At 45.8% G+C, this 26,066-nt stretch overlaps 1 protein-coding gene across 3 annotated transcripts in view; it reads left to right on the top strand.

The window, feature by feature from the left end:
• LOC110509703 (netrin receptor UNC5D) overlaps window positions 1–26,066 on the top strand; it is a 319,330-nt gene that overhangs the window by 221,082 nt on the left and 72,182 nt on the right. For all 3 annotated transcript variants that reach the window (XM_036967784.1, XM_036967783.1, XM_036967782.1), the window contains exons 3-4: window positions 9,902–10,045; window positions 11,381–11,484. In XM_036967784.1, coding sequence (XP_036823679.1) covers window positions 9,902–10,045; window positions 11,381–11,484 — 248 coding nt within the window. The remainder of the gene's footprint in view (window positions 1–9,901; window positions 10,046–11,380; window positions 11,485–26,066) is intronic.

Below are 26,066 nucleotides of genomic sequence, written 5' to 3'. Positions count from 1 at the left end.
TTGGATGTGTCTGAGCGGATATTTGCATACAACGCACTGTGAAAGTGTAGACAGAAAAATAAAAAAATAAAAAATAAACAAGAAATTCATTAATATCAGAACAAGCAATATCACAACAAGCAATGTCAGAGTCCAGAATATAAATACTTGGTGTGTATGGACAATATTTAAGTAGGACCAAGGTACAGTATGTGCAGAGGTAGTTATATAGGATGAGTTATGTTGAGAATACAGTATGTACATATAAAGTGATTTGATTTGATTTGATCAATTAGCTTAATTTCTCAGAGCTCAAATAACATTTCAACAGAACAACATTGCAGGAATGCTACTCTTATCTGTTCTGCGAAGGGAGTACACCGCGTTGTACAAGATCTTAATTTTCTTGGCAATTTCTCGCATGGAATAGCCTTCATTTCTCAGAACAAGACTAGATTGACGAGTTTCAGAAGAAAGTTCTTTGTTTCTGGACATTTTGAGCCTGTAATCAAACCCACAAATGCTGATGCTCCAGATACTCTAGTCTAAAGAAGGCCAGTTTTACTGCTTCTTTAATCATGACAACAGTTTTTAGCTGTGCTAACATAATTGCAAAAGGGTTTTCTAATGATCAATTAGCCTTTAAAATGATGAACTTGGATTAGCTAACACAATGTGCCATTGGAACACAGGAGCGATGGTTGCAGATAATGGGCCTCTGTAGATATTCCATAAAAAATCTGTTGTTTCCAGCTACAATAGTCACAATAGTTCAAACCAACCAATAGACATGAATATTCAGTAAAGATAAGTGCAGTGAGTGTTCATTCCCAACAGATCACATAATTGAAGTGTGTGTGCATGTGTGTCAAATCAAATCAAACTTTATTTGTCACATGCCCCAAAAACAACAGGTAGACCTTACCGTGAAATGCTTACTTACAAGCCCTTAACCAACAGTGCAGTGTACCTGTGTGTGCGTGTCCCTGTGTGTACGTGTGTGCCTGTGTGTACGTGTGTGCCTGTTTGTACGTGTGTGCCTGTGTGTACACGTGTGTGTGTGTACACGTATGTGTGTGTGTGTGTGCACGTACCTGATTGTGTGTGTAGGCATTTGCACGTGCGTGTGTGTGTATGCGAGTCTATGCATGGTTATGTGTATAATAGCATGTAGGTGGCATCTTATTTCCCCTTTGTATGAATGTTTTTAACCTGCTGCAGATGCTGTGATGTTGTGTTGTCGCTAACAAAAACACAATGCCTAGCGTGATTAGTATCAAGGCTAGGCCCTGATGCTGCGTGCAGTTCTACCTTATAGGTAAACAGGCCACAGAAAACATGAAGCGTGAGTCTGATGGAGGTTGACAGTCGCGCTGCAACACTTCCCCTAAAAGCAAAGTGAAAGTCTTCTCCGCAGGGAACAAGTCTGACTGCAATCTGAACCCACTGTCAACTCTGTCTGCGGCGTGGGGTTAATGTTTCATTGTGTCTGTGGGGGGAGGGGAGGAGTGTATGTGTGTGTGAGAGGGTTTATGCCTGCCTGTGTACGCCACACGTGTGCCTGAGAAAATATCTAGGGACTCACACAGGGAGATAATAGCGGGCCACTGATTAAAGGATTATGGAACATCGCCAAGATGAACATTCCCCTTCCGTGTTCCAATCTCTCCTCTGCTGTACCTTCCATGTTCAATCTCCACTTCCGTGTTCGAAAATCTTTGTTTCCATGTTTCTCCAGAAATCCCATGTTTCTCTATATTCCCTAAGCTTTCATGCACTGAGAGCACAACATACTTCAAGCTCAGTTTACAGGCTATTGAAAAGAACAAGGTGCAAAGAGCAGAATGCCGCAGCAACAACATGAAAGTTACAGTTCTGAGGATGTTCATGTGGCAGCACATTTCTCCTCCTCTCATTCATTTATCCCTCTACAAGTTTCCCTCAGTCTTTTGATGTTGCAGATCAGAACAGTCTTAGACGCAAAGTTGGTAGGATTGCTTGTGTAATCGTTGCTTACCAGATTGAGCTTCCATAGCAGAATGCTATGACGCTGATAAACTTAACCCAGGAGGTTTTAGGAATGGTATCAGTTCTGTTCAGGTACAGTATTATAGAGGATCACTCCTACTGGATTTGGAAATATTATAAGGTACTCAGATGAGGTAGCAGAATTGGGTCCATAAAGCATTAGGAATAAACCTAAAAGTGCAGCTCTTAGGCCTGATTCCAAACCCATGTCTGGATAAGGAGGGACTTGAAAGAATGGCAGTCAACAAAGAGGACGAGTGACCATGTTGCTGATATCTATCTTATCTATCTATCTGCAAGGAAAGGGTAAGGGGCCTATGGAGAGGAGACAGGCATTGGTTTGGAATTGGGTCTTTGCATGTGGGAATGGAGACAGGTGTATTGCAGGCCATGGTCCCAGATATACATTGGTATTGGAGTGGAGAAATGGTTGAGTAGGTTGAGAGACATGGAGAGAAAGAATGAAAGGAGAGGAAGGAAAGGAGAAGGGAGGTTATTTGTCCCTGACGGTATCTTTGACTGGGAGACAGTTGATACCCAGATGAAGATGTCGAGATAAAGAGAGATGGAAAATTGAGAGAGAGGGGGAAGGATAGAATATCCGTTCCACTGCTCCCTATGATGGAAAGATGGCAGTGATAGTCAAAGAGGGAGAGGAGGGAAGAAAAGAAGGAGGGAGGGGAAGCAGAGGACAAGAGGAGAGGCCATCAGTTCCCCCAAAGTCTTTGTTGAAGAGATATTTGAGGAGGAGAGGGGGGAGAGAGAGGCAGGAGGAGAGAGGAAGGGATAGAGGGCTCTGTTTCTGTGGAGGTCCATCATTTTGTATGAGGATCACAGTCGACCTGCAGAGACATCATCTACCTCCCACCAGGCAGGGGCTCAGAGAGAGAGAGAGAGAGAGGCAGAGGATGAATACTCAGTCATCAAGAGGAGCAGAGAGAGAGAAGATGAGAGATATGGATACAGAGATACAGAGATACAGACACAGTAGCAGAAGTAATACTCCACTATGGAGACAGAGAGACAGAAAAATATAATTGACAAGTAAACGAGAAAGGAGCAAGACGTAATTTGTACGTATTGTTTTCTAACTACAGATGCCATATCTTAATTTGAGTGAGGAAAGCAGGAAAAAAATCCTGCAGCAACAGGAAATGTGAATTGTTATGTGGATTATAATTAATGGACATTTTTGTTAATACATTTTTCGTTAGGACAAATCATGTCTGATAATTTTAAAGTGGAAATTACACATTTTAGAAGCCTTTTAAAACCTCAAATGCATAGCAGGAAAAATTCCTACAACAACAGAATGATCAAATTAAGATATGTCATCTGTACAGGGGTCCTAAAATACAACATCAAATAGCTAGATGGTCCATTTTATTAATATCCAAACAATTCCATATGTTAAGTTAGTAGATTTCTTATAAAAGGGTATTTGACCTACAGGGGTATGACTACTACTCACAAGCTTATTTACATGTGGGTTAATCAGACAATGTGGAGACGCCATGAACACGCGTGACTTCCAGCGTTTTAAATGGCTGAATTATCATGCCTTAATGCATGCGTCCCTTTGGTTCTGGGATGAAGTGTGACACACAGCTGGGATCAGACTGAAGATGTTGCTGGGAGCATGTTCCAATGTTCCACTTGTCTGCTAGGGTTCATCTCGTGTCTGGCCCTCAGCCAGCCAACCACCATCCCCCCCAATGTCACATCGCACAAACGTTTCCCTGAAGCAGCGTTCAGAAACAGCAAATTAGTCATACGCTCCCCCTGAAGCTACCCGCCAGTCGCAGCGACCCCTAACCACGCCACGTTGACAACAAGCCTCGCCTGTGTCTACGTCCATGTGCGCGTCTGCCTCGTGAGCATCTCTAGTGTCTACGAAGAAATAGCATTTGGTCATGACGCTAAGTATGACAGAGACATCCAGGGCCGAGCGGAGCACTCACACACACAAACACTAAACCACACATACACGCACGCGCACGCACGCACACACACACACACACACACACACACACACGCACACATACTCTCACAATCACATACGCACACACAAAATACACACGGTGTTCTGCCAAGCTGTGCTGGGTGGATCAGGAGGCACGTGTAGCTGGCGCAGGGCTACTCCACACGGTGCCTCTCCACAGACCCAGCCAGAATCCAGACAATGGCACAGAGAACCAGAGAGAGCTCACAGCACAGGATCACTGCCGGGGAGAGGGATGTAGGGAAGAGAGGAGGATGGAGGGAATGGGGAGTGGTAGAATGAGGGTGTTGTGTCACGTCTGCTCCCGCCCTCCCCCCCCCCCGGCATGTGAGGGCGCCAGGCTGCCCTGCATCATGCACTCCTTCCATACATTACGGACACCTGCCTTCCCTCGTCACGTGGATCAACGATATTGGACTCACCTGTACTCACTCATTATCTGTTTATTTCCTCCCCTATATTTATCAGTTCCCTTGCTCTGTTCCCGGCTGCTGCATGAATTGTCTTTTGTTTGTGCTACCTGTTTGTTGACGCTGTTCCTGTCTCGTTCCATGTCCGTTATTTATTAAATGTTTTACTGCTTCATCTCTCCAGTGTCATTCCATGTGACAGAGGGGTGCAGGGAGAGCGGGGGAGAAGGGAAAGAAGGAGAAGGGGAGGAGAGAGGGAGGGGAAAAGAGCAGCATTATCCATGCCACCTTTAGAAGGAGAGGGTAAAGGGAAAAGAAAAGACATGGAGAGAGAACAAGGGATGCTCTACTCCTCCTCAGGGTCTGTTGTCATGGCACTCTGTCAAGAGCCATTGGCAAGACCTAAGACACAAGAAAAGTCATGAGCCACAGGGAAAGACCTGAGCCACAGGGAAAGACCTGAGCCACAGGGAAAGACCTGAGCCACAGGGAAAGACCTGAGCCACAGGGAAAGACCTGAGACACAAGGAAAGACCTGAGACACAAGGAAAGTCATGAGCCACAAGGAAAGTCATGAGCCACAAGGAAAGACCTGAGCCACAGGGAAAGACCTGAGACACAAGGAAAGACCTGAGCCACAGGGAAAGACCCGAGCCACAAGGAAAGAGAGGGAGAGACATGGGCAAAGAGGTACAAGAAGAGAGGAAAGATAGAAAATAGGGGAGAGAGGGATGGAGATGTACAGAAAGAGGGGAGGAAAGACAGGAATGGAGATGTACTGGGATTGACACACACACACACTAAATCCATTTAGAAGCACACAAAGAAAGCAAATGAGGGGAAAACGGTTAAATAGTGGAATACCAGGTCACTGATACTGCGCCTAAGCTTTTTGATCTGCACACAGTGTGGAGGATTCTTGGAGAGAGTGTGACTTCCTGATTTTCTCTTACTCCATCTCCCCCTTCAGCCAGCCCCTCACACTGGCACTCACTCAATAAGACATTAGTTTGGGAGGATTATTTGATACCATTAGTCATGGATTTCCTTGTTTGGGCCACAAATTCATTCTTGGATGCACACTCACACACACATACACATACAGGCCGACAGACAGACAAACACACAGCACAGCACACACACACACACACACACACATTGCTCCTTTATGCCCCTTTGCAGAAATGACGATCTATGTTGCTGTTCGAAATCTACCCAAACCGCATTTTGCTTGTATTTTTCTCTATTGAGAGAGAATCGATTTTCTCTGAGAAACATGGATGTGCCCCTTAGTTGTGGCACATGCAGACGTTTAATGTGTCTCCACAGCACCAGTGCACAGAGTGCGTCCGGATACTTTTTGAAAGAAAAACTACTGCGCACAGTGGACTTCTGAATGTTCTGACTATTATTCTGTGGAATAAAGCAGAATTCAAAAAGCATATTAAAGATGATAATCGCGTCGTGATGACTAAATCTGCATCCCAAATGGCACCTTATTCCCTTTATAGCCCTATGAGCCCCGGTCAAAAGTAATGCAATGTTGGGAATAGGGTGCCGTTTTGGGACACAGGATAAAACATAGGTAAAGTAAATTAACTAAAACAGAGTGCCTAACCACACAATTTTATGGCCTTGTCAGCATTCACTCGCAGTTCTACAATATCTTACATTGCTTCATAGTGAATAAAGATGAAGCACTTCTCCCAATGGACAGGGAGTCATTGTGATTTAAAAGATAGCTGAACCCAAATCCCCATTTAGACGTCTTATTGTATTTAAATCATAAACTAAGTCGCTTGTCAGTAAGCACTTAAACTAGAGATTACAGAATCAATGGCATCAGTATGAAGCTTTTAGACAGACAGACAGACAGACAGACAGACAGACAGACAGACAGACAGACAGACAGACAGACAGACAGACACAGGCCTTAATATGAACCCAAGAGGGGGCTCAAACTGAAATCTCAAGACTAACGAATGTCAAATGCACTTGAAAAGGATCTACCGTTTTAATGTTGTACTTTATAACAGTAATTTTTCTGGTGATGGTGCTCCCCTGGGCTATTCAGCTTATCTTATGACAGGTGTGTACAACACAGGCCCTTAGGTTCCACAGTTGTGTTGGTTTTCGTTTCTCCTTGGTACTTGATGCTTCTGAACGGCTGTAGTGTGGACACACCTGCTTTAACTAGTAGAAATCAGTGTCAAGGATGAAAATCTGCAGGATTGCAGCACTCTGTGTACCCTTGTCTTATGACTTCCATATTTCTGTTTATCTGTCTCAATAAATATCTCCCCAAACACATCTCTATCAAACAGGTATGACCTACAACTGACAGCAAGTTTAAATTTTGTCTCAACCCATTTGTGGTCCAGTCTGTCTGTCTGTCTGTCTGTCTGATGGTCCTGTCTGATGCATATTGTGGATAAAGAGCTACCTGTCTAACAGAACACAGAGGTTGTTCTTTAATGGAAGCCTTTCCAACATAATCCAGGTAGAATCAGGAATTCCCTAGGGCAGCTGTCTAGGCCCCTTACTTTTTTCAATTTTTACTAACGACATGTCACTGGCTTTGAATACTACAGCGATTGAAATGACTGCAACACTTAACAAAGAGCTGCAGTTAGTTTCAGAATGGGTGGCAAGGAAGAAGTTGGTGCTAAATATTTCAAAAACTAAAAGCATTGTATTTGGGACAAATTGTTCACTAAACCCTAAACCTCAACTAAATATTGTACTGAATAATGTGGAAATTGAGCAAGTTATGGTGACTACAACACTAGCTAAAATGGGGAAAAGTCTGTCCATAATAATGCGCTGCTCTGCCTTCTTGACAGCACTATAAACAAGGCAGGTCCTACAGGCCCTAGTTTTGTCGCACCTGGGCTACTGTTCAGTCATGTGGTCAGGTGCCAGAAGGGGGGACTTAGGAAAATTGCAATTGGCTCAGAACAGGACAGCACGGCTGGCCCTTGGATATACACAGAGAGCTAATATTAATAATATGCATGTCAATCTCCTGGCTCAAAGTGGAGGAGAGATTGACTTCATCACTACTGGTATTTGTGAAAGTGCACCGAGCTGTCTGTTTGAACTACTGGCAAACAGCTCGGACACCCATGCATACCCCACAAGACATGTCACAGTTCCCAAGTCCAGAACAGACTATGTAAGGCGCACAGTACAACATAGAGCCATGACTACATGGAACTCTATTCCACATCAAGTAACTCATGCAAGCAGTAAAATTTCATTTAAAAAAACTGATAAAAATAGTTATGGAACAGCAGGGACCGTGAAGAGACACAGGCACAGACACATGCATACACACACACAATAACATACGCACACGTACATATTGATTTTGTGTTGTAGATATGTGATAGTAGAGTAGTGGCCTGAAGGCACACACTTAATGTGTTGTGAAATCTGTTGTGAATATATTGTAATGTTTTTAAAATTGTATTACTGCCTTCATTTTGCTGTACCCCAGGAAGAGTAGCTCCTGCCTTGGCAGCAGCTAATGGGGATCCATAATAAATACAAATACAAAATGCATGCTGGGAGTGGCCCGCTGAGAGGACTCTTGGAGCCGAAAACACACACACGTCACGTGTACAGACACACAAACACACTCTCTCACTAACCCCCAACCGTGATGGGCAAGTTTGGAACAGTCTGTGAAATTAGCTTTATATAGCAGGCAGGGAGAATAAAGTTATCATAGACAGAGCTGCTTTCCCCTTTGGAGAGCGGCCCTGAAATAGTTTTGAAAACTGTTCTTTCTATGATATCCAGCAGAGCTTCCCTATTATGCATTAATGTTCCAATATGGTCTCATATAGTTTTTTGTATACGTACAGTCTTGTCGCTGTTGGAGAGACTTACAAAATAAAACAACCAATTCCGTACCAACCACATATTTGTTCATGATTATGGATTGAATCACAGCTTGAGATATGCATAAATAAATTGAGGTTCAGAGCAAATCGTACACACACTATGGTTTCTGTACATCAAGTTAAAAGGATAATCCACTAAAAAAAAACATTTAGGAATTATTTGTATTAGTCCAATGTTGATACAGTCTCAAAATGCATGATTGCATGTCAGAGAAAAGATACATAACTTTCAAAAAGCAAATTGTAACTTGCCACATCATCATGATGATGCGTTTTACATAATATGATTGAGATTGAGTCTTTTCAATACCGGGGTGTTGACGAATCACAACGCACCTTGTTGTGAATAACCGTTTTGGAACCATTTTTTCTAATGTACTGTATCCATAGAAATAATGTGAGGATACAATGCAGGTGGCAGACGTCCAATATACCATATCCATTTGAAACCATTTCCTCCCATTTAGTCTCTTGATAATCTGCAGAGATGTATTAAGGCATTAGTAGAACTGAGTAATCAAAAGAGGGTCAAAAACAATCCCTATCTCATTGGCATCATCATATGTCCTCCCTATTGCCAGTCTGAAATAGATTACAGTGGTTTGTGAAAGTATTCACCCTATTGGCATTGTTCCTATTTTGTTGCCTTACAACCTGGAATTAAAATGGATTTTGGGGGGGTTGTGTCATTTGATTATTATTTTCCACCATAATTTGCAAATAAATTCATTAAAAATCCTACAATGTGTTTCTCTGGATTTTTATTTCTCATTTTGTCTGTCATAGTTGAAGTGTACCTATGATGAAAATTGCAGGCCTCTCTCATCTTTTTAAGAACTTGCACAATTGGTGGCTGACTAAATACTTTTTTTTTTGCCCCACTGTATATACTGAGATCATGTGACAGATCATGTGACACAGATTGCACACAGATGGACTTTATTTAACTAATTATGTGACTACTGAAGGTAATTGGTTGCACCAGATCATATTTAGGGGCTTCATAGCAAAGGTGGTGAATACATATGCACATATACATGTGCACGCACCACTCAATTTTTTTATTTTTTTAAACAAGTAATTTTTTCCATTTCACTTCACCAATTTGGACTATTTTGTGTATGCCCATTACATGAAATCCTAATAAAAATCCATTAAATTACAGGTTGTAATGCAACAAAATAGGAAAAACGCCAAGGGGGATGAATACTTTTGCAAGACACTGTATCTGAGTGATAGTCAAAATGATGATAATAAGAAAATGTCTTTATATAGATTTGTCAGGCTTCAGAGTAATCATCTGTGGATAATAATATGACAGACACTCATCTCTCTGCACACCTCTTCATCTGTTTGGGACTGATAATCTCTTATCGCCTGGATATTTAATCTCTTCTCGCCTGGATATTTAGTCTTTTACGTCTCACCAAGTCTTCTGATTACATTGTGTGATAATCAGTTTTGATAATTTTAGCGATTCAAGTTTCTGATCATCTGGGATATATTCGGATTATGTAATCTGTGATGGTAAACTGTGTTGGTAATCTGACATTATAATCTGTGTGTTCCTGCAGGGCTGAAGATCCGGGAAGTGATGATCAACGTGTCCCGTCAGCAGGTGGAGGACTTCCATGGCCCTGAGGACTACTGGTGTCTGTGTGTGGCCTGGAGCCACCTGGGCACCTCCAAGAGCCGCAAAGCCACTGTACGCATCGCCTGTGAGTAGCAAAACCATACCAACAGGGGGGGCGGGGAGACGTGAGTGGGGGAAGATGAAAGAGAGAGAGAAAGTGAGTGTGGGAGAAAGAGAGAATTTGTGAATTTCTATTTGATTTTAAATAGCCAAGTAATAGGTAGTATCTATACAGAATATCTCATCACCATGCGTTTCCATCTCCTCCTCTCTCTCCTTTATTCCTTTCATGCAGATTGGCTGTCAACAGTTTCGTGATATATGTTTTGTTGTGAAAACATGTTAGGAGGAAATGGTGGTGAGATATTCTGAATAGCTAAAGGTAATGTGTCAACCAATCAATTATTAACATTTAAAAAATTCCCTATTCAAAATGTAATAGAAATACTGTATGCTGCCCTGCACAATCAATGAACCAACCGCATCGCCTAGGGCTATACTTTCTCTCACAGACTAGCATAAGGTAACCAGTCCATCCAGTATGCATAATAACACAGTCCACACAAAGGCAATTACTCAAATTTGTTTGATTTTGGAGTATAGGCTAGACCAATTATGTGCCAAAGACATTTTAAATCACTCTTGTTTTGTGTATTGTAAAATGGCACAATCATCATTTTAAGGTTTTTCCATTCGGCTGGAGCTCATGAATCTATGCATGTGCATAAGCACTAATATGCGTATGGCTGTTTTTAATGAATCGTTACCTTTTTATTACACCCAAATTACGGTGTGCCGTGTAAAGGCACGGGGACGAAGACCAAACAAACACGATATAAAACACAGGGTTGAAACCCAAACAAAAGAGTGAGGAGTACCTCGAAGAAATAACACACACGCACAGTGAGACCTGTAATCATCTGCGCAATCCACAATGACACGAAAGCCAAAACACACAGCACAAGTACTCACACGCACCAACGGACATTGTAACCATAATCGACAGGACTCTCGTAAACCAAGGGCACACTTATACCATTACTAATCACTGGGAATAGGGGCCAGGTGTGCATAATGAATGTTCCAGAGGGATCCGTGACACAGTGAGGCGAGTTTTAAAAGTACTGTAGGACTACTGTTTTGAGGATAAGTGTTTGATGTGATTTTCTATTGTATTTGCATTGACCTCAGAGTGGTTAGAGGGACAATAGAGCCCTGAGTGCCAGGTCATTAGGACCCGATGGTAGTTAGCAAATTGGGTACTACCAAAGCATGTCCAGAGAGCATAAAAGGAGATTATCGTGACTCAACGGTCACATGGAATTTTACTGCGGTCATGACTCATCACTGCCAGTGTGGCGGTAATACGGTCACCGCAACAGCCCTAATCCTGTCTCCCTGTGTCCCTCCTCTCTCCCAGACCTGAGGAAGAACTTTGAGCAGGACCCCCAGGGGAGGGAGGTGCCCATTAAAGGCATGATTGTGCTGCACTGCCGTCCACCAGAGGGAGTGCCTGTCGCAGAGGTAAGGCCTGCATGTTTTAACTCACAGTATATACCGATTTTTATAAGGCTTTTCTTATGGAAAGTGTTATAATGCATTATAGCAGCATCAAGTCGTTTTTTTGTTGCCCACAAAGCATTTGTCAGTTACATGTATTTGTCATATTTGGATTACTTCTACTCCAGGTTTACAGCATCCAAAGGCACATCCTCATTTCTCTGTGAAGAGATGATTGTTCCCATTTGAACTGTTTCCACTACTAGCCCCATTCCCTTCGGCATCTGAGTGACTGGCTCTTGTTATGTGTTTACCTCAGAGTGGAGATGGTGATATAGGCCTGCTGTATGCTTCAGGCCATATCTATCTACTCGCATCCCTACGTTGTATTGTGAAGGGATGTAGAGTTATGACTTATTAAGGTGCCATGGATATTATTTGTGTGGCTGCTCCTCTCCGTTCTCATGTCGCTTTCATCTTCAGGGTGAATAAGAAATCAGGTTTTCACCGGCATGTTTACTTTCAGTGGTATGAATGTGTGTCCAACCATGTGTGTCTTGTACATTTGCATGTTTATTGGATTGCCTTGGATTGGTGTGTGTGTGTGTGTGCCTGCCTGCTTGCCGGCGTATGTTTGTGGTGTTAATGTGTGTTCACACCTTCCTGCCACTGGCTTAACGCAGTTTCTCTGGACACCTCCCACAAGGTCAGAGCCCCCCCCCCCTAAATCTAATGAGTCATCCAGACAGCCACTCACAAAGAATTGACTACCGATTGCTGTCCATGGTGCTGAAATTGCAACGTGTATATGCAAAGCAATGATAGGCTTTCTGTGGTGCCAGAGCATGTTGCCTATAGCTTTGCTTTAGCTAATGAATACATCTTTATTTGTACGCCTATTTGGTTGTAATTTTCACATGTTAAGCCTGACATTTCACGAAGTTATACACGGTGTTGCAAGGCTGCCATGCTGGGTGGTTCGATACAATCGCATACTAATCACCATACTAATCAGCAACCAATAGATATTTGTTGAATATACAACTGCCCTGTGCAGCCTACTTGAACCTGCATGACATGAGCCATCCTCACGCTCTCTCCCAGCTTGGATAGAAAGTTGTTGTGTGTTAAACCAGTCTAATAATGCAATCAGTCCACCCTCAAAACACGAGCTTACCTTGGATTGTTTCATTATGCAGTCGAGCCTACTATCTTAAGCTGTATACAGTGTTTAGCTGCTATTTAGCTGCTATTTATAAACTTGTTATAAAAATTACACATCAAATAGCCTAACAATGAGGAAAAAAGTAGTTGGCTTTGGAAAATTTTTACCATTATTGTTGAACCTCAGGAGGTTTTGTCTGGCTAATAGCCTAAACAAATGGGCTGCAATTAAGGTACATTCAGTTAAATCAAATTTGAGAGCCTCCCCTGTCTTCTCAAGTCCTCTTTCTGCTTCTCTCTCTCTCTCTTTCTCTTAGAAAAAAATCCTCTCTGTGTCTGGGCTTTTTTTTAAACATAGAGGCCTATAGTAGCTACAGTATGCGACTGCGTCATCTTGCATTTTTGTGTGTAAATGTTTTCACCAAGGGCTGTAGGGCCAGGTTGCGGGCCCAATTGTTTTCTTTACCGAGTATTGACAACCCAGACAGTCTTTCCTGAGACATTTTGCATTATATGCCCATTGCTCTGCCCATAATTGAAATGTAGTCTTGAATGATGCATGGCAAGATATACCAGAGATAAGGGACAGTTGATATTGCAACCACACAACTCAAACCACTTTTTTTTGTTTGAGCCCTCAAGAACTGTTGTCCGCTATAAATTATATTCTGTTTGCATCTGCCAATTTATTGGCTGTCCAGTATCCAGACGACCTGTCCCAACGCTTCCTATCCACAGGGTTGGGGAGAAACAGATGACGTGTAATCCGTTACCTTGTAAGGGCGTTCGTCTGTAGGAGGAAGAGAAGCGGACCAAAGCGCAGCGTGGTGGTTATTCATGTTTTAATAAATCACTACACATGAACAAACTAACAAAAACAAGAAATGTGAAAACGCAAAACAGTCCTATCCTGTGACAACAAACACAGTGACAGGAACAATCACCCACCAACACACAGTGAAACCCAGGCTACCTAAGTATGATTCTCAATCAGAGACAACTAATGACACCTGCCTCTGATTGAGAACCATACTAGGCCGAAAACATAGAAATACCCCAAAACATAGAAAAACAAACATAGACTGCCCACCCAACTCACGCCCTGACCATACTAAATAAATACAAAACAACAGAAATAGAGGTCAGAACGTGACAGTACCCCCCCCCAAAGGTGCGGACTCCGGCCGCAAAACCTTGACCTATAGGGGAGGGTCTGGGTGGGCGTCTGTCCGCGGTGGCGGCTCTGGCGCGGGACGCGGACCCCACTTCACCATTGTCTTAGTCCGCCTTATTGTCCGCCTCCCTGGCTTACTCACCATGACCACCCCTCTCAATGACCCCACTGGACAGAGGGGCTGCTCGGGACAGAGGGGCAGCTCGGGACAGAGGTGAAGCAGCTGCTCGGGACAGAGGGACAACTGCTCGGGACAGAGGGGCAGCTGCTCGGGACAGAGGGGCGATAGCAGCTCGGGACAGAGGGGCGATAGCAGCTCGGGACAGAGGGGCGGCAGCAGCTCGGGACAGAGGGGCAGCAGCAGCTTGGGACAGAGGGGCGACAGCTGCTCTGGACAGAGGGGCAGCTGCTCGGGCGGCCCCTGGCTGACTGACGGCACTGGCGGCCCCTGGCTTAGTAGCGGCACTGGCGGCCCCTGGCTGACTGGCGGCACTGGCGGCCCCTGGCTGACTGGCGGCCCCTGGCTGACTGGCGGCACCTGGCTGACGGGCGGCACTGGCGGCCCCTGGCTGACGGGCGGCACTGGCGGCCCCTGGCTGACGGGCGGCACTGGCGGCCCCTGGCTGACGGGCGGCACTGGCGGCCCCTGGCTGACGGGCGGCACTGGCGGCCCCTGGCAGACGGGCGGCACTGGCGGCTCCTGGCAGACGGGCGGCGTTGGCGGCTCCTGGCAGACGGGCGGCGTTGGCGGCTCCTGGCAGACGGGCGGCGTTGGCGGCTCCTGGCAGACGAGCGGCGTTGGCGGCGCTGGGCAGACGGACGGCGCTGGCGCCGCTGGGCAGACGGGAAGCTCAGCTGGCGCTGGGCAGACGGGAAGCTCAGCTGGCGCTGGGCAGACGGGAAGCTCAGCTGCCGCTGGGCAGACGGGAAGCTCAGCTGGCGCTGGGCAGACGGGAAGCTCAGCTGGCGCTGGGCAGACGGGAAGCTCAGCTGGCGCTGGGCAGACGGGAAGCTCCGGCAACGCTGGAGAAGAGGAAGGCCCTGGTAGCGCCGGAGAGGCGGGAGACTCCGGCAGCGGCGCCGGACAGGCGGGAGGCTCCGGCAGCGGCGCCGGACAGGCGGGAGGCTCCGGCAGCGGCGCCGGACAGGCGGGAGGCTCCGGCAGCGGCGCCGGACAGGCGGGAGGCTCCGGCAGAGGCGCCGGACAGGCGGGACGCTCCGGCAGCGGCGCCGGACAGGCGGGAGGCTCCGGCAGAGGCGCCGGACAGGCGGGAGGCTCCGGCAGAGGCGCCGGACAGGCGGGAGGCTCCGGCAGCGGCGCCGGACAGGCGAGAGGCTCCGGCAGCGGCGCCGGACAGGTGGGAGGCTCCGGCAGCGCTGGAGAGGAGGAAGCCCCTGTAAGGATGGGCCGGAGAGACAGCCTGGTACGGGGGGCTGCCACCGGAGGGCTGGTGCGTGGAGGTGGTGACGGATAGACCGGGCCGTGAAGGCGTACTGGAGATCTTGAGAGCAGGGCTGGCACCAACCGCCCTGGCTGGATCTTCACCCTAGCCCGGCAGATGTGGGGAGCTGGGATGTAGCGCACCGGGCTAAGCACGCGTACTGGGGACACCGTGCGCACAACTGCATAACACGGTGCCTGACCAGCACCACGCCCGCCACAGTTAGCACTGCTAGGAGCACTGTAGTGCTGAGATGGCACAGGACGTGCAAGGCTAGGGAGATGCACAGGAGGCCTGGTGCGTGAGGCTGGCACAGTCTTCACCAGACCCCTCGCACGCACCTCAGGATGAGTATGGAGAGCTGACCCCGGTGCCATTAAATCCCTGACACGCTCCGTCGGGCGAATGTCGTGCCTCATGCACCAAACCAGCAAGTCCCTCATATCACTCTCCTCCAATTTCCCCATTAACTCCTTCACAGTCTCTGCTTCGCTCACCTCCAACACCAGCTCTGGTTCTGAGCTCCTCCTTGGCTCCTCACGATAAACGGGGGGAGTTGGCTCAGGTCTGACTCCTGACTCTGCCACACTCCCCCTGTGCCCCCCCCCAAGAAATTTTTGGGGGTGACTCTCGGGCTTCCGTCCGCGCCGCCGTGCTTGCTTCTCAGAATGCCGCCTCTCTGCTTTTGCTGCCTCCAGCTCGGCCTTGGGGCGGCAATATTCTCCTGGCTTAGCCCAGGGTCCTCTCCCGTCGAGGATTTCCTCCCATGTCCAGAATTCCTTACTACGTATCTCCTGCAGCCGCTGTTGCTTCTCCTGCTGCTCCTGCCTGTTGACACGCTGCTTGGTCCTGTTGTGGTGGGTGATTCTGTAAGGGCGTTCGTCTGTAGGAGGAAGAGAAGCGGACGAAAGCGCAGCGTGGTGGTTATTCATGTTTTAATAAATCACTACACATGAACAAACTAACAAAAACAAGAAATGTGAAAACGCAAAACAGTCCTATCCTGTGACAACAAACACAGTGACAGGAACAATCACCCACCAACACACAGTGAAACCCAGGCTACCTAAGTATGATTCTCAATCAGAGACAACTAATGACACCTGCCTCTGATTGAGAACCATACTAGGCCGAAAACATAGAAATACCCCAAAACATAGAAAAACAAACATAGACTGCCCACCCAACTCACGCCCTGACCATACTAAATAAATACAAAACAACAGAAATAGAGGTCAGAACGTGACATACCTGTAACTGATTACAAAAAAAACTGTAACAGTAATCTGTTACGTTACCAATAAAAATGTTGTAATCAAATTACAGGTACTTTGAAAAACTAGATGATTATTTCTAGGATTACTTTTAAATTCAGAAAGCATACTTTATGGCATCTTTCTATGTTTTGACATTCAACATGTAAAAAAGGCAAGTTTAAGTTTGTTCCGCCTATAGGGAGTCTGACCACAAGTCAGAGACCACTATGACGACACACCAAATACTCGTGATGGATTGCGGGAAAAGAGCAGGCATACGTTTTTTTGTAGGCTTGTGCAAGCTACAGTGCCATTGAAAAGTATTTGCCCCATTTCTGATTTTCTCTATTTTTGCATATTTTTAATACTGAGTGTTATCAGATCTTCTCCAAAACCTAATATTAGATAAAGGGAACCTGAGTGAACAAATAACACAACAATTACACTACCGGTCAAACGATTTAAGACAACTACTCATATATTTTATATTTGTGATTTTTTAGCTTTGATGACAGCTTTGCACACTCTTGGCATTCTCTAAACCAGCTTCACCTGGAATGCTTTTCCAACAGTCTTGAAGAAGTTCCCATATATGCTGAGCAATTGTTGGCTGCTTTTCCTTCACTCTGCTGTCTGACTCATCCCAAACCATCTCAATTTGGTTGAGATCAGGGGATTGTGGAGGCCAGGTCATCTGATGCAGCACTCCATCACTCTCCTTCTTGGTAAAATAGCCCTTACACAGCCTGGAGGTGTGTTGGGTCATTGTCCTGTTGTAATCCAAGATGGCGTAGCAGTGAAGACGTGTTGTGTTTTGTTCGTGTCTCGTGTATTTTTGTATTTTTCGTATTTATATTTCAACTTTATTTTCAATCTCCTTTCGATGTTTAATTCGATTATACCTTCCGGTAACCTGCCTCACCCAATGACATACTTTATCGCTATTATTATTATTTTTTTTACTTTAGAACACATTCTAGAACCTCCAGAAGCTAACCAGCTAATTAGCTACAAGCTATTTATTAGTCATTGTTAGCCACTGCTGGCGGCTTTTACCTTCTGCACAGATACCAGCCCTGTTTTTAGCCTGGATAATACTCGCCAGTCTACCAGTATCGGACTATCTCTCCACAACAACGCCGGATTCCTGCCGTAATCCCTGGACCACTACTTCTGATCACAGCTTGCAGCTAGCTAGCTCACAGCTAGTTTGCACACACCGTGGCACCCAGTATCAAAGCTATCCCTGAGGCCAACCTCCCGGCCTACTCAGCTGTTCACCCGAACCCCACTCATACACGGCTAGAGCCCAATACTCCACCGGATCCTTGCTGTATACTCTGGCACCGGTTCACCGCTGCTACCGATTGGCTATAGTGGCTAACGCCACTGCCACAAAGCTATCACCAGTTAGCCGTGAGCCAGGCGCATCTCCCGGCTAGCAAACTAAATTCTACAATACCTCTTTCGCCATCTGGCTTGGATTCTCTGTCGACACGGCGCCCCGCCGCACCACCACGACTGGTCTGCCGACGAATACTCCATCCGCTGTGCCTTCATCCAACCTCCGTCGGAGCAGACGCTACTAACTTTAAACGCCGTGTCGCCCGAGTGTTAGCGTAGTGGCGTCTCCCCTGTTCCATCTACTGCTGCCCTCTGGACACTATGATCACTTGGCCACATAGCTGATGCCTGCTGGACTGCCTATTAATCACGGTTCTCCATTCTGTTTATTTATTTTTTATCTGTCGGCCCCAGCCGCGAACTCAGGCTCTGTGTGTAGTTAATCCGACCCTCTCTGCCTAGTCATCGCCATTTTACCTGCTGTTGTTGTGTTAGCTGATTAGCTGTTGTTGTCTCACCTGCTTTTTTAGCTAGCACTCCCAATCAACACCTGCGATTACTTTATGCCTCGCTGTATGTCTCTCTCAAATGTCAATATGCCTTGTATACTGTTGTTCAGGTTAGTTTATCATTGTTTTAGTTTACAATGGACCCCCTAGTTCCACTCTTCATACCTCTGATACCTCCTTTGTCCCACCTCCCACACATGAGGTGACCTCACCCATTACAACCAGCATGTCCAGAGATACAACCTCTCTTATCATCAGCCAGTGCCTGGGCTTACCTCCGCTGTACCCGCACCCCACCATACCCCTGTCTATGCATTATGCCCTAAATATATTCTACCATGCCCAGAAATCTGCTCCTTTTATTCTTTGTCCCCAACGCTCTAGGCAACCAGTTTTGATAGCCTTTAGCCGCACTCTCATACTACTCCTCCTTTGTTCCGCGGGTAATGTGGAGGTAAACCCAGGCCCTGCATGTCCCCAGGCACCCTCATTTGTTGACTTCTGTGATCGAAAAAGCCTTGGTTTCATGCATGTCAACATCAGAAGCCTCCTCCCTAAGTTTGTTTTACTCACTGCTTTAGCACACTCTGCCAACCCTGATGTCCTTGCCGTGTCTGAATCCTGGCTTAGGAAGGCCACCAAAAATTCTGAGATTTCCATACCAAACTATAACATTTTCCGTCAAGATAGAACTGCCAAAGGGGGCGGAGTTGCAGTCTACTGCAGAGATAGCCTGCAAAGTAATATCATACTTTCCAGGTCCATACCCAAACAGTTCAAACTACTAATTTTAAAAACTACTCTCTCCAGAAATAAGTCTCTCACTGTTGCCGCCTGCTACCGACACCCCTCAGCTCCCAGCTGTGCCCTGGACACATTTGTGAATTGATCGCCACCCCATCTAGCTTCAGAGTTTGTTCTGTTAGGTGACCTAAACTGGGATATGCTTAACACCCCGGCAGTCCTACAATCTAAGCTAGATGCCCTCAATCTCACACAAATCATCAAGGAACCCACCAGGTACAACCCTAAATCTGTAAACAATGGCACCCTCATAGACGTTATCCTGACCAACTGGCCCTCCAAATACACCTCCACTGTCTTCAATCAGGATCTCAGCGATCACTGCCTCATTGCCTGCATCCGCTACGGATCCGCAGTCAAACGACCACCCCTAATCACTGTCAAACGCTCCCTTCTGCGAGCAGGCCTTTCTAATCGACCTGGCCCGGGTATCCTGGAAGGATATTGACCTCATCCCGTCAGTTGAGGATGCTTGGTCATTCTTTAAAAGTAACTTCCTCACCATCTTATATAAGCATGCTCCGTTCAAAAAAGGCAGAACTAAGAACAGATATAGCCCTTGGTTCACTCCAGACCTGACTGCCCTCGACCAGCATAAAAACATCCTGCGGACTGCAATAGCGTCGACTAGTCCCCGCGATATGCAACTGTTCAGGGAAGTCAGGAACCAATACACGCAGTCAGTCAGGAAAGCAAAGGCCAGCTTTTTCAAGCAGAAATTTGCATCCTGTAGCTCTAACTCCAAAAAGTTCTGGAACACTGTAAAGTCCATGGAGACCAAGAGCACCTCCTCCCAGCTGCCCACTGCACTGAGGCTAGGTAACACAGTCACCACTGATAAATCCATGATAATCGATAACTTCAACAATTATTTCTCAACGGCTGGTCATGCCTTCCTCCTGGCCACTCCTACCTCGGCCAACAGCTCCGCCCCCTCCCCGCAGCTACTCGCCCACGCCTCCCCAGCTTCTCCTTTACCCAAATCCAGATAGCAGATGTTCTGAAAGAGCTTCAAAACCTGGACCCGTACAAATCAGCTGGTCTTGACAATCTGGACCCTCTATTTCTGAAACTATCCGCCGCCATTGTCGCAACCCCTATTACCAACCTGTTCAACCTCTCTTTCATATCGTCTGAGATCCCCAAGGATTGGAAAGCTACCGCAGTCATCCCCCTCTTCGGAAACACTGGACCCACTCCAATTTGCCTACCGCTCCTACAGATCCACGGAAAATGCCATTTCCATTGCTATTGACATGGCCGTAACGCAACTGGACAAGCAAGAGAACACCTACAGTATGTGAGAATGCTGTTCATTGGGTACAGTGCAGCATTCAACACCAGCTCCTCTGTCAGGTCAGTGTAGGCCAATGCAAGGTTCACTCTGCACAGGAGGGACAATAGTTGATCATCTTCCAATGCTAGGTCTGCGTTACAAATGGCACCCTTTTCCCAAGACGGGGTGTCAGTGTAAACATGTTTGATAGTTTACTTTACTAGTGCATACAGTACCGACTCATTCACTGACTCATTCAAGGGTATTTCTTTATTTTTACTATTTTCTACATTGTATAATAATAGTGAAGACATCAAAACTATGAAATAACATAATAATAATTTGTTTGAGATTTTTCAAAGTAGCCAACCTTTGCCTTGATGGCATTCTCTCAACCAGCTTCAGCATATGTGGGACCTCCTTCAAGACTGTTTGAAAATGCTTTTCAAACAGTCTTGAAGGAGGTCCCACATATGCTGAGCACTTGTTGGCTGCTTTTCCTTCACTCTGCTGTCCAACTCATCCCAAACCATCTCAATTGGGTTGAGGTCGGGGGATTGTGGAGGCCAGGTCATCTGATGCAGCACCCCATCATTCTCCTTCTTGGTCAAATAGCCCTTACACGGCCTGGAGGTGTGTTGGGTCAGTGTCCTGTTGAAAAACAAATGATAGTCCCACTATGCGCAAACACAATGGGATGGCGCATCACTGCATAATGCTGTGGTAGCCATGCTAGTGTGCCTTGAATTCTAAATAAATCACTGACTGTGTCAGCAGTAAAACACCCCCACATCATCACAACCTCATTCTCCATGCGTCTCGTTCGGAACCAGACATGTGGAGATCATCCGTTCACTTACTCTGCGTCTCACAAACACATGATTCATCAGACGAAAGGACAGATTTCCACCTGTCTAATGTCCATTGCTCATGTTTATAGGCCTAAGCAAGTCTCTTCTTATTGGTGTGATTCACACAGTCTGCTCCGAACAGTTGATGTTGAGATGTGTCTGTTTTACTTGAACTCTCTGAAGAATTTATTTGGGCTGTAATTTCTGAGGCTGGTAACTAATGAACTCATCCTCTGCAGCAGAGGTAACTCTGGGTCTTCCTTTCCATGAGAGACAGTTTAATCAAAGCGCTTGATGTTTTTTGCGACTGCAAAATTCTTGAAATTTTCAGCATTGATTGGCCTTCATGTCTTAAAGTAATGATGGACTGTCATATCTTTTTGCTTATTTGAGCTGTTCCTGCCATAATATGGACTTGCTCTTTTACCAAATAGGGCTATGTTCTATATCCCACCCCTACCTTGTCACAACACAACCGATTGGCTCAAAGAAGGAAGAAATTCCACAAATTAACTTTAAAAAATGCACACCTGTTAATTCAAATGCATTCCTCATGAAGCTGATTGAGAGAATGCCAAGAGTGTGCAAAGCTGTCATCAAGACAAAGTGTGGCTACTTTGAAGAATCTCAAATCTAAAATATATTTGGATTTGTTTAACACTTTTTTGGTTACTACATGATTCCATATGTGTTATTTCATAGTGTTGATGTCTTCACTATTATTCTACAATGTAAAAAATAAAGAAAAACCCTTGAATGAGTCGGTGTGTCCAAACGTTTGACTGGTACTGTATGTCCTCAATGATTCACACTAACTGGAGTGTCACAACCTAAAGCAATGTACCAAAGCCAATTATTTCTAGAATAGTCCTCCAGTACACTGAAGATTCACTCTTTCTGTTCTGACAATCAGCCAAATGTTAGTGTGGTCTTCGATCAGATTGTGCCATATAGTCAACTCCTATAGAAACATGGCATGACAATAATTTGGCTGGTGGGGCTTTCCATGGCTCATCATGCTCTAGCAACTTCTTGTGACAGAGCCGGGAGCCTTCAAGCTGACTCCGGTCGTCAGTCGAACTGTGTTTCCTCTGACACATTGGTGTGGCTGACATCCGGGTTGTTAGCGAGCAGTGTGAGAAGAAGTAGGCGGCCAGGCAGGTCATATTTCGGGGGATGTATGAATCAACCTTCGCCTCTCCCGAGCCCAATGAGGAGTTGCAGAGATGAGCCAAGTGACCTAATTCAAGGAGGGAAAAAAATGGCTTGTGGTAGTACCACCCTGAACTCGCCTGTTCAGGATCGTGTCTGGTTAGTAACGGGACCAGAGACGGACTGGGAATACCAGATGCCGTAAGCAAAAAAATACACTGCTCAAAAAATTAAAGGGAACACTAAAATAACACATCCTAGATCTGAATGAATGAAATATTCTTATTAAATACTTTTTTATTTACATAGTTGAATGTGCTGACAACAAAATCACACAAAAATGATCAATGGAAATCAAATTTATCAACCCATGGAGGTCTGGATTTGGAGTCACACTCAAAATTAAAGTGGAAAACCACACTACAGGCTGATCCAACTTTGATGTAATGTCCTTAAAACAAGTCAAAATTAGGCTCAGTATTGTGTGTGGCCTCCACGTGCCTGTATGACCTCCCTACAACGCCTGGGCATGCATGCTCCTGATGAGGTGGCGGATGGTCTCCTGAGGGATCTCCTCCCAGACCTGGACTAAAGCATCCGCCAACTCCTGGACAGTCTGTGGTGCAACGTGGCGTTGGTGGATGGAGCGAGACATGATGTCCCAGATGTGCTCAATTTGATTCAGGTCTGGGGAACGGCGGGCCAGTCCATAGCATCAATGCCTTCCTCTTGCAGGAACTGCTGACACACTCCAGCCACATGAGGTCTAGCATTGTCTTGCATTAGGAGGAACCCAGGGCCAACCGCACCAGCATATGGTCTCACAAGGGGTCTGAGGATCTCATCTCGGTACCTAATGGCAGTCAGGCTACCTCTGGCGAGAACATGGAGGGCTGTGCGGCCCCCCAAAGAAATGCCACCCCACACCATGACTGACCCACCGCCAAACCGGTCATGCTGGAGGATGCTGCTGGCAGCAGAACGTTCTCCACGGCGTCTCCAGACTGTCACGTCTGTCACATGTGCTCAATGTGAACCTGCTTTCATCTGTGAAGAGCACAGGGCGCCAGTGGCGAATTTGCCAATCTTGGTGTTCTCAGGCAAATGCAAAACGTCCTGCACAGTGTTGGGCTGTAAGCACAACCCCCACCTGTGGACGTCGGGCCCTCATACCACCCTCATGGAGTCTGTTTATGACCATTTGAGCAGACATGCACATTTGTGGCCTGCAGGAGGTCATTTTGCAGGGCTCTGGCAGTGCTCCTCCTGCTCTTCCTTGCACAAAGGCGGAGGTAGTGGTCTTGCTGCTGGGTTGTTGCCCTCCACATCTCCTGATGTACTGGCCTGTCTCCTGGTAGCGCCTCCATGCTCTAGACACTACGCTGACAGAAACAGCAAACCTTCTTGCCACAGCTCGCACATTGATGTGCCATCCTGGATGAGCTGCACTACCTGAGCCTCTTGTGTGGGTTGTAGACTCCGTCTCATGCTACCACTAGAGTGAAAGCACCGCCAGCATTCAAAAGTGACCAAAACATCAGCCAGGGACCATAGGAACTGAGATGTGGTCTGTGGTTATCACCTGCAGAATCACTCCTTTATTGGGGGTGTCTTGCTAATTGCCTATAATTTCCACCTGTTGTCTATTCCATTTGCACAACAGCATGTGAAATTTATTGTCAATCAGTGTTACTTCCTAAGTGGACAGTTTGATTTCACAGAAATGTGATTGACTTGGAGTTACATTGTGTTGTTTAAGTGTTCCCTTTATTTTTTTGAGTAGTGTATATAAAAAGTGTTTTAAATAAATCAGGAGTTGGCAAGACAGCATAAACAGATCTGGGACCAGGCCAGTCAAATGTTGACTCTCTGCCAGTCAATGTTCGCCTGCCTGTCCTGTGTGTGTGTGTCCTCTTACCCTGGCCTATCGTAGTGTGCTCATCTGGGCTGCGAGGGTGTGTCCTGTGAGGGTGTGATTGTCCCTCAGCTCTGTCTGCTACCTCAGCAGCATGTAGTCCAGTCTCCCCAGTCTCTGCCTGTCCTTGTCACCGTAGGGACAGCTTCTACAGTGTCCTCCACACGAAGGTCTGAGAGCCGACAGTCCACCACACTGTCCTACAGAGAGAGAGAGAGAGAGAGAGAGAGAGAGAGAGAGAGAGTGAAAAGATACACTGAGTGTTCCTAATGTTGAGTTGCACCGCCTTTTGCCCTCAGAATAGCCTCAATTAATCTGGGCTTGGACTCAAGGTGTCGAAAGGTGTCGAAAGCGTGTCGAATGCGTTCCACATGGATGTAGGCCCATTTTGACTCCAATGCTTCCCACAGTTGTGTCAAGCTGGCTGGATGTCCTTTGGGCGGTGGACCATTTTTGATACACACGGGAAACATTTGAGCATGAAAAACCCAGCAGCGTTGCAGTTCTTGACACACTCAAACCGGTGCGCCTGGCACCTTCTACCATAATACATTCAAAGGCACTTAAATCTTCTGTCCTGCCCATTCACCATCTCAATGGCACACACACAATCCATGTCTCAATTGTCACAATGCTTAAAAATCCTTCTTCGACCTGTCTCCTTACCTGTATCTACACTGATTGAAGTGGATTTAACAAGTGACATCAATAAGGGACCATAGATTTCACCTGGATTCACCTAGTTACGTAGTCTATGTCATGGAAAGAGCAGGTGTCCTAAATGTTTTGTGCACTCAGTGTATTCCTGCTACACACACATCACAACTGCTACTCCTAGACTCTTATTTTGATTGCTAAATACTGTAGAATTTAAACTCTTGCCCTCAATCCTCCCTTCCACAAAACACATGTAAACATTGGTCTATAAATTGTGCATTCCTGTATTGTACTTATGCTCAAATCTTTCATCTATTCCACTAAGCCATGTACCTTATGTTCACCATTCTTATCTTTTATTGTTTCTTATTGTTGTTGCATTGTCCAGAAGTAACGTGCAAGTAAGAATTTCAGCGGAGAGTGTTTACCATGTGTATCCCGTATATACGGCTAACAAGACTTGAGACTATCCATCATTTTTGGAATGTTCTATGGTCCCCTAACTGTCTAGCTTTCATTTTGCCGATTATTAGCAAGCTGGACACGGTCAAGAAACTGTCATTTTAAACTATTTTGAGTTAGTTTACACATTCATGAATGTGACTCTAGTGAAGGAAGACAGTGGTTAAAGAATACATAGAAGTCCAGCCGTTTCTCCAACATGGCTCTCAACCAAGGAGATATCCTCATCTACAGTGGAAATGTAACCATCTGAACATCTCCACGTGAATCTGGGGAATAACTATAACTCCTCTAACCAAACATCACTTAAAGTGGAACTGACAGCGTTTGAACTACTTTGCATATATGAAACAATCAGACATCATATACTTTATAAGAGGTTTTAAAAATAGGTTTTATTTGACTGCAAATTCCATGACATAGAGTAAGGCTTTGTTGGCAGAATATATGGATGCAGTTCAATGCAGTGGAAAAGCATTCTCTGGAGTAATGAATCACGCTTCACCATCTGGTAGTGAGATGGATACCAGTCCGATTGCATAGTGCCAACTGTAAAGTTTGGTGGAGAAGGAATAATGTTCTGGGGCTTTTTTCATGGTT

This window comes from Oncorhynchus mykiss, chromosome Y (genome assembly GCF_013265735.2).
Source record: "Oncorhynchus mykiss isolate Arlee chromosome Y, USDA_OmykA_1.1, whole genome shotgun sequence".
NCBI classification, from domain to species: Eukaryota; Metazoa; Chordata; class Actinopteri; order Salmoniformes; family Salmonidae; genus Oncorhynchus; species Oncorhynchus mykiss.
The sequence above is the reverse complement of the archived record's forward strand: the minus strand, read 5'-3'. Positions and strand labels throughout refer to the sequence as shown.